General features: G+C 38.0%; 1 protein-coding gene across 1 annotated transcript in view; it reads left to right on the top strand.

Moving 5' to 3' along the window:
* The first annotated feature begins 11,929 nt into the window (after positions 1 to 11,929).
* LOC103118517 (aldehyde dehydrogenase 1A1) overlaps positions 11,930 to 13,247 on the top strand; it is a 68,316-nt gene continuing 66,998 nt past the window's right edge. The window contains exon 1 of the mRNA XM_060199293.1: positions 11,930 to 12,071. Within this exon, the coding sequence (XP_060055276.1) occupies positions 12,006 to 12,071 (66 nt within the window). The 5' untranslated portion in view covers positions 11,930 to 12,005. The remainder of the gene's footprint in view (positions 12,072 to 13,247) is intronic.

Genomic DNA, 13,247 nt, shown 5'->3' with positions numbered 1-13,247 from the left:
AAAGAGACCCATTACAGACTGGAAGACCTTTACATACCATACATCAGACAAAATATATAAAGAACTCACCAAACTCAGCAAAGCAAAACAAACAAACAAAAGAATGGCCCTATGTAAAAGTGGGAATAGGATATGAATAAAATGTTCACCAAAGAAGAGATCTAAAAAGTTAACAAATATATATATTTAAAAAATGCTTTAAGTCATTGATTGTCAGAGATATGCAAATTAAGCCAACTAAGAGATACTACTTTACTCCTGTGAGAATGGCAGACATCAGAAAGGATAGTAACAATACATGTTGGAGACATTGCTAAGGTAAGGGAATGTAATTTGGTTGAACCTCTGTGGGGTTCTAGAGAATTATCAGAAGGCTAGAAATGAACCAACCCTATGACACTGCAATTCCTCTTCTGGGGATATATCCCAAGGAATTGAACATACCCGTTCAAAAATATCTGTGTATGCTTATGTTCATAGAAGCCCGAGTTGGAATATCCAAAACATGGATTCAGCCTAGGTGTACAACTGATGAATGGCTTTGAAAGTTGTGGTATATATAGAAAAAGGAATACTATTCAGCTGTAAAAAATAGTGAATGCACTTTCTTTTTTTTTCTTTCTTTTTTAATATTTATTTTATTTATTCCCTTTTGTTGCCCTTGTTGTTTTATTGTTGTAGTTATTATTGTTGTTGTCGTTGTTGGATAGGACAGAGAGAAATGGAGAGAGGAGGGGAAGACAGAGAGGAGGAAAGAAAGATAGACACCTGCAGACCTGCTTCACCGCCTGTGAAGCGACTCCCCTGCAGGTGGGGAGCCGGGGTTCGAACTGGGATCCTTATGCCGGTCCTTGTGCTTTGCGCCACCTGCGCTTAACCCGCTGTGCTACAGCCCGACTCCCGTGAATGCACTTTCATCTCATCTTGGATGTAGCTTGAAGTAATCATGTTGAGTAAAACAAGCAAGAAACAGAATGAAAATGGTATAATTTCACTTATGGACAGAAGCTGACAAATAAAAACAGAAAATGGAAACACAAGCAGAACTTGGACTGGGCTTAGTGTATTTTACCAAAGTAAAGTACTCTGGGAGGCAAAGAGATGAGGAGGCTTATGGTCCTGGTACATGTGGTTGCAGGAGACCTAGACTGGGGGGTGAAAATATTTTCCAGAAAACTGAGAAATTTTACACATGTACCAATAACTGCTTACTGTAAATCATTAATTATCCAATAGTGTAATGTATTGCCTGTACCTACTTCACAGTAGGTACAGGCAATAATAAACTACTGTATATTTGAAAGTAACTAAAGGAACAATCATAAAAGTTTTCATCACAGTATATTTTGGCTATTAATCTCTTATCTGATGTATGGCATGTGAAGATCTCCCATTTTGTGTGGGGTCTCTTTGTTTGGGTGATAGTTTCTTTGGCTGTGCAGAAGCTTTTCAATTTGATTTATTTCCAATGACTTTTTTTGTTTTAGTCTTCCCTGCAATTGGGTTTGTATCATCAAAGATGTCCTTGAGGTTTAGGTGGGAAAGTGTTCCACAAGTGTTTTCCTTTGAGTACTTGATACTTTCTGGTTTAACATCTAGGCCCTTGATCCATTTGAAGTTGACTTTTGTCTGGTGAGATAAAGTGGTTCAGTTTCATTTTTCTGCATGTTTCAACCCAGTTTCCCCAGCACCATTTATTGAAGAGAGCCTCCTTCCTCCATTTAATAGTTTGGGCCCCCTTGTCAAAGATTAGATATCCATAGGTGTGGGGGTTTAGTTCTAGGATTTCGATTCTGTTCCACTGGTCTGTGTGTCATTTTTGTTCCAGTACCAGATTGTTTTGATGATGATGGCCTTATAATATGGTTTGAGATCTGGGAGTGTGATGCCTCCATTTCTGTTTCTTTTCCTCAAGATTGTTCTGGTGATTTTAGGTGTTTTCTAGTTCCAGATTAATGACTGCAATTTTTGTTCTATTCTCTTAAAGAATCTTGGTGGATCATTCATGGGTATCATATGAAATTTGTATACCAAACATAGCAAAAAAAAAAAATCAAATCACCCCATCAAAAAATGGTCAGAGGATATGAACAGAATATTCACTACAGAATAGATCCAAAAGGCCAACAAACACATGAAAAATTGTTCCAGGTCCCTGATTGTCAGAGACATGCAAATAAAGACAACACTGAGATACCACTTCACCCCTGTAAGAATGGCATACATAAAAAAGGACAGCGGTAACAAATGCCTGAGAGGTTGTGGGTACAAAGGAACCCTCCTACACTGCTGGTAGGAATGTAAATTGGTCCAATATCTGTAGAAAGCAGTCTGAAGAAACCTCACAAGACTAGACATGAACTTTTCATATGACCCAGTAATTCTTCTCTTGGGGATATACACCAAGGACTCCATAACACCCAACCAAAAATACATGTGTACACCAACATTCATAGCAGCACAATAGTAAAAAACTAATAGCTAAAACCTGGAAGCATAATAGCTAAAACCTGGAAGCAAACCAGGTGCCCAACAACAGATGAATGGCTGAGAAATCTGTGGTATATATACACAATGGAATACTATTAAGAAGAATGAACTATTAAGAAGAATGAGCTATTAAGAAGAATGGACCCACCTTCTCTCACCCATATTTGAAGGAGCTAAAAGGAATTACGTTAAGTGATAAAGAAAAAAATAAATACAAGTATGGGATGATCCCACTCATGAACAGAAGTTGAGAAAGAAGAACAGAAAGGGAAACTCAAAACAGGATCTGAGTTTGAAGTAGGGCACCAAAGTAAAAATCTCTGAGTAGAGGGTGAAAATAGTTGTTCAGCTTCACAGGAGGGGAGATTAGAGGAAGGGAGGTGGGACACAGTTCTTTGGTGGTGGGAATGGTGTTGATGTACACTCCTATAAACTTGTAGTCTCAGTAATCTCTATTTAATTAATATGAGAGGGGAACAATTGATTGAATGCCTCAAACTTTTTAATGCATGGAACCACCTCTCTATAAAGCCCATATCTCCCCCAGTCCTAAACCTCTAGGGTGGGGCTCACTTTCTGCACGCTTCTCTTAATTCATACCAACTGATACTGCATTTGCTGATCCCAGCCTAATCAATGCAAGGCTTACCACCTTGGCATTATTTACTTCGAACTGTGTCCAGAGACGTCAGGCATAGAATGTCAGCCTTTCAACATCTTTACTCCGGTGAGACCTTTCCTTTCTCATAGGATTGTCTAATTTAATTTCTAGTAGTCCACTTCCTAACAAAGTCCTGGAACCTAGCTATAGACCAGGTCTTATGAAATAGGTCATATGTTCATATGTATCCATAAATTAGGACAAAATATATACCTGAAACCAAAAGTGCACAATAGTCTGCTGTGAGTCAACATATGCAGCAAGCAAGTAGAAAGACCTAAAAAGACACCATAAAGTACCTAATGAAATAGTTTCTACTTATACCTAGATACCATCCTCACCTACTTCCTATTGCATTTCCCTTAGACACTCCAAAGGTAACCTTATCAAAATAAGGACTACAAAAGCAGAATAAGGGCAAGTGACTGGCATACTTTAATAATGACTCTTTAGTCACTATCAGCCCACCCCTTTATCTGGGGCCCTAATCAGGGAGTCCTGAGATTCCCACACAGACATGATAGGTCTAGACCTCAGATAGACCACTCTCTCCATTGTCACTGGTCATCTCCATCAGGAACAACACAATAGACCCCTTTGTGGGCCTCCATAGGACCTTGCCCTCAATGTGTATCAACAATGGTAAAGAATGTTCCTTCCTCCAAGAGGAGGCTGCATAACATACTCTATCTCCAACCTGAGGAATGTGGGTCCTGAAATTGGGGCACCTTGGAATGTTCCTACTCATGACCACAGAATGTGAGCTCAGACTTACAGGGATACAGAGGTTACATAGGCTTCTATGCTGAATATGGGCCCCAGATAAAATCTATGGAGTCAACAGTCAACAATATGTTTAACCTTACCCATATTTGGGAGCTACTTTCTTCCCTCATCCAGGTTTATAGTCATTTTTCCAGTCATGACATCATCTCCCCAGACAATAACTTGGGTCCATCTGCATATCAGATATCAGGCTCAGGAAAAAACTAGTATAGTCATAAGCCCCTTGGGATAGACCTAAAATAGACCTACTAGTTTTTTTTCCAAAATGGAGACCCCAAATGTTTATGTGAAAATTCTTGCCTTTAGGTTCATGATTAGTCAACAATTTGTTTGGCTCTATATGCTAACTCTTCTTTTAGCCACCAGGTTCCAGACGCTTCTATGATGACAACCGGACTTCCCTGGACAGATGACCTCACCAATGCATCCTGGAGCCCCATTTATCCAGATCCCTGCCCCACTAGGAAAAGAGAGACAGTTTGGCAGTATGGATTGACCTGTCAATGCCCATGTTCAGCAGGGAAGCAAATACAGAAGCTACACATTCCACCTTCTGCACCCCATAATGACCCTGGGTCCATCCTCCCAGAGGGTTAAAGAATAGGAAAGCTATCATGGGAGGGGATAGGATGCAGAGTTCTGGTGGTGGAAATTTCATGGAATTGAACCCTTCTTATCCTATGGTCTTGTCAGTGTTTACATTTTATGTATATATTTTTAAATTCTCATCACAAGAAAAAAAATGATTTTAAAGAAAAGGTAGTGTGTTTATTATCATTATTTAAATTTCACAATGTGTTGTATGGTAGCTAGCATAATAAAGTAAAATATACAAAATATAATCACACAAAACCAAATGGTATGTATATACAAGAAAAAATAAACAAAACCTACACAATTTTAGTAGGAAACTTAAAAATTCCTAGAAGATTTTATTTTTAAAAATATCTAAAAACCAACAAGGGCAACAAAGGGAATAAATAAATAAAATAAACATTAAATATATATATATAAACATATTATAGAAGCTTTGAGTTCTTCCCAACTCAAAATCAAGATACCAATATCAGTTTTCAAGAAACTTCAACAAAAATATTCTAATAGATTTATATACAAAGACAGATTTGTAGGTATAAAGTCCAAAACAACAAGCGTTCTTGTTCATTTTCTCCTAAATTTAGGACTTTTCACAAAGCTACATTTAGTAATTAAGACTGTGGTTTGTTGATACCTGTATTTGCAAAATAAATAAAGGAATAAATAAAGACTGTGAAGGACCCCTACCTTCTGCTCCCCATAAACAACCTTGATCCATACTCCCAGTGATAGAGAAGTGATAGGATGAAGGCAAAAGGGCTCTGAACTCCAGCTCCATCAGCACCCAGAGAGGGAGAAGGAAAAGGAGAGGGACATATGGAGGTAGTTATGATATCCTGAGTGGCTTAGACAGGAAGGGAAGATTGAATCAGAAAAAGAAGGGGCAGCTATGTATAAAGGTGGACAGATAGTTGGTGAATTGCAGTGGAGAGAGTGGAGATTCAGAATTATGGTGGTGGGAATGGTGTAGATTAAAACCCCTGTTGATAAATAATTCTGTAACATAAAAATAAACAAATAAACAATTTTTTAAAAGAATGTATAAGAAAAATATGCTTGTATTTGTACTCACTCTAACAAAGGCAGCAAGTCAAATTATTGCATAAAAGCATTATAAATTAGTACATGAAACTTGGAAGAATGATTATCTTCACAAAAATTATTAGTATTAACTCAATGGTATTATTTTGAAATAGCTGCTGTATAAACAAATACAAATGTCCTGGTTTGAACCCTTTGCCAAACTCCATTCCAATTTCTGTCCTTGGTCAAGGTCAAGTTATTAATGTATTATCATCAGGCTCTCAAATTCATAAAAAATTAATAATATGGTCTCCTGAGATAGCATAAGCCATCTATTAGCATACTGATAATGTTACATCACACGCACACACACACACACACACACACACACACACTCTTACAAATAAATTGTAGAATGAAAGATTAAATGATAAAGTTATTAGAAGAAATAGCCAATAGGACAGTTTGGATATTTGGTATTGGGTCAGTTTCATTACACACACACACACACACACACACACACACACACACACACACGTGTTATTACTGATTTAATAATGATTAACAATATTATAAGATAGCAGGGGTGTAATTCCATACAGTTCCCACCACTATAATTCCCTGCCTCATCCTTTACACTGGAAACTTTCATATTCTTTATTCCTCTGGGAGTATGGGCCAAAATTCTTAATGGGGTACAGATGATAGAAAGTATAGTTTCTGTATTGCTTCTCTCCTGGGCATGAACATTGGAAGGTGGATCTAGATTGCAGAGCTGTTTGGTCTGCAATGAGCAAAAGAAAGTAATTCTTAATACTTTAGTTTTGGGGCCTTGATTACATTCACTTTGCTACAAGCTTGTTCTACCTTCTCTTATTTGAAGAAGTGAGACTTTGGGACAGATTGGTGAGATTGTCTGCCCACTAAAGTCAGGATGGAATCCTAGTAGTATCTGCAAAATGATGGTTGAAGGATGGTAAGTTATAAAGAAGAACAAATTGTTTAATAAACAGTAACCCAAAAGTAGGAATAGAACAAATGAAACTAGGGGCCTTCATGTGGGAAGAAGCTAGGAAATCTATTTTAGGTATGTTCCAAGGGGCCCATGACTTTAGTAATTTTTTTCCTAGGCTTGACAGCTAACAGGCAGGAGGACTAAAAATATTGTGTGGGGAGATAGTGTAAGTTTTGTGAAAAGGGCTAGAAAGTTGGATTGGGAAAGAGGATATCCCCCACACATGAAGAAAGTATATTAATATCATTAACTGTTTACCCCATCAATATGACCTAAGGCCTACCTCTATTCATATTTTCATATTTAGCATGGGATCCTGAGTTCACAGACCAGGACATAAGAAAATGGCATTATATGCATGTATCCATAAGTTTGGGAAAACTATATACCTCAAAGTAAAAAAAGCTCAATAATCTGCTCCAATTGGATTTAGACATAATAAGCTCAGCAAGCAAGTTGAAAAACCTAAAAATAATAAAAAAAAAAACTATTGTAGTCATGGGCTCTGTGGAATATAACTAAAATAGAACTACTATCTACAAACAGAGACTCCCCCCAACTCTTCATATGAACTATTCCAGCCTTTAGGTTCATGATTAGTCAACTATTTGTTTGGCTTTATATATTAACTCTTTTTTTCAGCCACCAGGTTCCAGATGCTAGCATGGTGTCAACAGGACTTCTGAGGGCAGATGACCCCACCATAGTGTCCTGGAGACTCACTTCCACATAGCCCTGCCCCACTATGGAAAAAGAGAGAGAGGCTGGGAGTATGGATAGACCTTCCAATGCCCATGTTTAGTGGGGAATCAATTACAGAAGCCAGACCTTACACCTTCTACACCCCATAATGACCCTGGGTCCATACCCCCAGAGGGATAAAGAATAGGAAGCCTATCAGGGGAAAGAATGGGATATGGAGTTCTGGTGGTGGGAACTGTGTGACGTTATACCCCTCTTATCCTATGGTTTTTGTCAGTGTTTCCTTTTTATAAATAAAAATTTAAAAAAGAAGAGTTTATAACATGCCTAGTCAAATATTTAGTACATAAGCCTAGATACCCTCCTCTCCTAGCCCCTACTTCACTTTCCTCAATCACTTCATCTTCTCAGTTAAATAAACAAAAGAAAGTAAGAGATAACACCTAATCTCTTCTGACTGCAACAGCATTAGGGTTACCCCCTTGATAATATTTTCTGATGTAATGTATTTATTATTGGGTAGAGACAGACAGAAATTGAGAGGGGAGGGGGAGAAAGAGAGGTAGGGAGGGGGAGGAAACTGCAACTTTACCACTTGTGAAGTTTTTCCCCTGCAATTTGGGAGCAGAGGCTTAAATCCAGGTCCTAGCACACTGTAGTGTGTATGCTTAATCAGGTGTGCCATCATTTGACCCTCAACCCCCTTGATAAGTTTTACAGGAGATGCTGTATACAATTGGCCAAGATATATGCTGGCAAAGAATATATATATACTAAAGGATAATTATCACCCATCATGCCTTATGACAACTCTATTATAATCAAACAAGTAAAATGCCATAAAACCCAAGGTTAACTTAGATATGACTTAAACCCCAGGGCTATTTTCTCCCCAACTTGAGGCCAGATCACATAAAACCAAAACCAGTTTGGCTTCAACAAATGACACTCAGTGATGTACTAACTGAAAGAAAGTTGAACCTCGTCACATAAAGAAAGGACTATAAAAAACTAAGTAAGAACAAGAGACTGGCTCACTTAATGATGGCCTTTTTGGTCAATACTGGGCCATCCCATCATCTGGGACTCTAGTCAGAGAATCATTAGATTCCCACATAAATACGATGGGCCTAGATGTCTAATAGATCCCTCTCTCTCCCGTCACTGGTCATTTCCATCAAGCCCCATTGTGGACCTCTCCAGGACCTTGCCCTAACTGTAAAGCAGAACTGCTCTACTCTCTGAAAGGAGGCTGGGTCAGCCTACTCTGCCAATTGAGGAAGACTGATCCTGAAAAGAGTACAGCCTAGAATGTCCCTAGCAGTTTCTTTTTTTTTTTTCTGCTTCCACTTATTTATTTTTAATTTTTTATTTATAAAAAGGAAATACTGACAAAACCATAGGATAAGAAGGCTACAACTCCACACACAATTCCCACCACCAGAACTCCATATCTTATCCCCTCCCCAATAGCTTTCCTATTCTTTAATCCTCTGGGAGTATGGACCCAAGGTCATTGTGGGATGCAGAAGGTGGAAGATCTGGCTTTTGAAATTGCCTCCCCACTGAACATCGTTGTTGACAGGTTGATCCATACTCCCAGCCTGTCTCTCTCTTTCTCTAGTGGGGCAGGGCTCTGGGGAAGAGGGGCTGCAGGATACAATGGTAGGGTTGTCTGACTATTGAAGTCTCTTTGGCATCATGGTAGGCAGTTTCATTTTTAAAAGATGAAAAAATGTGGCCAACCTGGTGCACCTGGTGCACATATCACCATGAGTTAGGACACAAGTTCTAGGCCCCTGCTTCCTACATGCAGGGGGAAATGCTTCATATGTGTTAAGCATGTCTACAGGTATCTATCTTTATAATCTCTCTTTATTATCTATCTTCCCATTATCTATCAATTTTCCTCTGTCATGTTAGATAAAATAGATAGGAAAAAGAAAAGGAAAAAATGGCTGTCAGAAGTGGTCGATTCACAGTGCTGGCTCTGAGCCCCAGTGATAACTCTGGTGGCAATAATAAATAAACAAACATGAATTACATAGGTAAAGGAATAGTTGATGTAAATTGCATATTAAAATTCAAAGTGACATCAAGATAGAAGAATCTAAAACTGTGATCACAAAGCTTTAAATATTTGACATACAGATCTATTGCAAATATTTGTTGAAATTAAACCTGCAGGTGTGGTAACCTGTATTCCAAAGGACTCCTTTTACCAACATTCAAGTATGTTTCATATAAAGGGGATCTTTCTAATATAATTGCTCAATAAAATGTGATTAAGTATGAGTGTATAAGTATCAGGACTTAACACACTCAGTGTATTATGAAGTTTGAAGTTTTCACTTGCTGGACATCAAATAAACCAGTGTTTGAATGGACAAACAAGTGTGGAATAAATGAAAGCAATGGAAACAGTTGTCTGGGCATGGCCAGGACAGCATCTTGCAAGTTATGTAACAGCTGTTGTGTAATTGTGCATTTAACTCAAAACACATTTTTAAAAAGAAAAAGGCAATTCAATTTTCCAAAAAGAAAGAAATTGAGAGAAGCTCTATCTGGAACTTTCTTCTGGAAGGAAAGGGAAGCAAGGATGTGCAGAATGAAGCTTGAGGATTGTTTTCTTAGAGTGTAAATGGATAACTGACATGAACTAGATCTGGCTCCCCAGCCTTTGTAAATAAACTGTTACTGGAAAATATTTATATACGTTATTGTGTCGACAGCTTGCAGCCTTTTACATTCATAGTAGGTTTGCAACAGAAATCACCTGCTCACAAAAGTAAACAACTTAACTGTTCTTGCACACACACACAAAAAATGTTTGCCAATCATATTTTAGATGAACAAATAAACTGAAGAGTATGAAGGTTTCAGTAATTCTTTTATAGAGTGAAGGATAAAATACTACGAAGAAGAAGAAGAAGAAGAAGAAGAAGAAGAAGAAGAAGAAGAAGAAGAAGAAGAAGAAGAAGAAGAAGAAGAAGAAGGAGAAAAAGAAGGCTTTTTGGTTCATGATTAGTCAACAATGTGTTTGGCTCTATATGTTAACTCTTTTTTTAAGCCACCAGGTTCCAGATGCCAACATGATGCCAAATGGACTTCCCTGGACAGAGGACCCCACCAATGTGTTCTGGAGCTTCAATTCCCCAGAACCTCACCCCACTAGGGAAAGAGAGGGACAGGCTGGGCATATGGATTGACCTGTCAACGCCCATGCTCAACAGGGAAGCAATTACAGAAGCCAGACCTTCCACCTTCTGCATGCCACAGTGACCTTGGTTCTATACTCCCAGAGGGATAAAGAATAGGAAAGCTATCGGGGAGAGGATGGGATATGGTGTTCTGGTGGTGGGAATGGTGTGTGGAGTTGTACCCCTCTTATCCTATGGTTTTGTCAGTGTTTCCATCTTATAAATAAATTTAAAAAAAGAGTAAGTTTGGCTTGGGAGCCAGACCAACCTAAACTGCTATTATGGACTTGTACTTGCTAGTTCTGTGATCCTAAACATGTTACTTACTCTGTGTGTAATATGGAGAACATAGTGAGAATGGAAATAAAAGTAGGCTCTTGCACATGATTTGGAGGTGACTGCTTAGACTTAGTTTCCCAGCTTAAATTCTTACTTGAGGATGTTAGCAATTTTCATTGGAAATAAACATTTTTCTTCATTCACTTGCAGTTTTTGATGCTTTTCTTTTTACAACTTTTACCAGAAATACAGAACAAAACTAATACTGTACATAAATGGAAGCTAAAATTTTATTTTTTTAAATGTTCCCAGAATGAAGCATTCACTGAATTTGAAAAAAGCTTGAATTACTAGGCCATGTTAGTGTTGCTCACATTCGCTCTATATAACTACCTGTATAGGTGACTGATAAATAAGGCCTACTTCTAACACCAGAGGTTACTTTTATTTTAAATGTGTTTTTACAGAGAATGTTATCATGATTCCATTATGGTTTCTGTGTTCCCTAAAGAACTCTGCAGACTTGTCAGTCTCCATATATAGGGAACTTGGAACTTTGATATCATAGTAGATCTAATGGCCAGCACTAAACGTGTACTAGATAGGTGTGTTTTAAAAATCATTTTATTTACAGCTCACTGAAAGAAGGGTCTATCTAGAGAGACCATTTTTTATTTTTCCAACAGTGCCCACCAGACTATTCTGGGCGGTGGACTGATTCTCTGAAATCCAGTTCTGAGGACACCTGGTCCAAGTTCTCTTCTCCCCAGTTTCTCCTGAGAACAAGTGCCCTTTGAGACTTTTTCAATCCTTAAATTCTCTAATTCCAATTCTGTTAGAAAACAGAAAGTTTCACAGCAGTGTACAAAACACAAAAAGCCAAAAAAAAAAACAAAACAAAACCGGTAACTGGCCTTAGTGGCCAGAGCAGCTGTGTTTCATACCCTTATCACAGGTTTCAGCTTTGAAAATTAATTCGTCTGCAAATAGTGCCTGTCTCCAGATGCTGCTTAGGTGCTGGAACACTGGTTTCTTAAGGATTTAAGTTTAAAGTCAAGGGCTTCCTGCCCTAGGTGTTACAAATAAGTAGTGTCCTTTTCTTTTTGCTCGGAGTTTGTTCATCCAATCATAGCTCGGTATGCAAATAAACCTTAGCCCGTGCAGATAAAAAGGAACAAATAAAGCCAAGTGCTCTATCAGAACCAAATCGCTGAGGATCCTGTCACCTGTGTTCCAGAAGCCTCATCAGAGAATGTCGTCCCCAGGCATGTCAGAACTACCGACCCCACTCACCAATGTGAAGTTTCAATATACTAAGGTCAGTGAAATCTTGTATATGCTGCTTGCTTCAGGTTTATAAACTGGCACTCATTGAAAGCAAGAAAGGTCAATGCATGTAAACTTGTGTAAAGATCTCCATGCAAACATGAAAGGAGAAGGCTTTCCAAATGCAGAGCAAATACTGAATTCTAAATCATATCAGCAACTTTTCATAAGTTGACTTTGTGAAAGGAATTCTCTGCTGTGTAAAAATGTCCTTATAACAGAATTCAGTAGACTTTAATAAGTGGTTCTGTTAACTTCACCATAGCCCAGTGTGTGTGATAAGTGAGACAAATACATATGAAGGAAACTTACTATAAAGAGTCAAACAGTTTTTTTTTTTTTTTAAGGACACCAAACATGCAGAAATAGCATGATTTTTATGTTTTATGAGTGTGAAAAATCATAAAACTTGAAGATATTAGTCCAATGTGCCTGCTTCAAAAACTTCAAATAGACTTGTAATATTTGGCATAACTGAAGAAAATATTGTTATGTATTTCTCTAGCCAAGACTTTATCCACTGGGGCAAATGAATTAACTGATAAACTTTTAGAGAAAGAAGAGCAAGAGGCAGACTTAAACTTTAAAATTCACAGCTAGGGGAAGAAGGAAATGAATTCTGTTAGAGCTGTACAAGTCTCTGGACTTTGCCTGTTTGACACTGTTACATATTGGCTTTCCTGTCATAGATTAGTACTACTAAATAACAAACCAAGCACACTAAAACAAAACTACAACAGTCTGACCAAAACCACTGAATAGCTTTATATCATGGTGCAGAAATAAGGCAGGAAAGGAACTGTCTCAAGTCAGGGAGAGCCATTTTGCTTCCTGATCTAACCCAAGGCAACATCAGAATATCAAAAGCTGAAGCTAGAGTAGAAATTCCAAGATTTCTTTATGTATATTGCTCCTGATTTGTAGTCATGCGGGTCAGATCTTGCAATACTACAGTCTGTTGCATTTTCATTTACATATACTCAGCAAATGAGGAAGTTGCTCAGCTGACTGACTTTTTTTTCCCTTAGGAAAGTGCCTGCTGAGATCAGATTATGACTTTAATATAATTGAGAAGAGAATAGTTTCAAAAGGTTTTATTAAAAATAAAATATGTTCCACTTAATTTTATTACAAATGGGAACATGACAAATGGGATGAGACCATATCC

This window comes from Erinaceus europaeus, chromosome 10 (genome assembly GCF_950295315.1).
Source record: "Erinaceus europaeus chromosome 10, mEriEur2.1, whole genome shotgun sequence".
NCBI lineage: Eukaryota > Metazoa > Chordata > Mammalia > Eulipotyphla > Erinaceidae > Erinaceus > Erinaceus europaeus.
The sequence above is the reverse complement of the archived record's forward strand: the minus strand, read 5'-3'. Positions and strand labels throughout refer to the sequence as shown.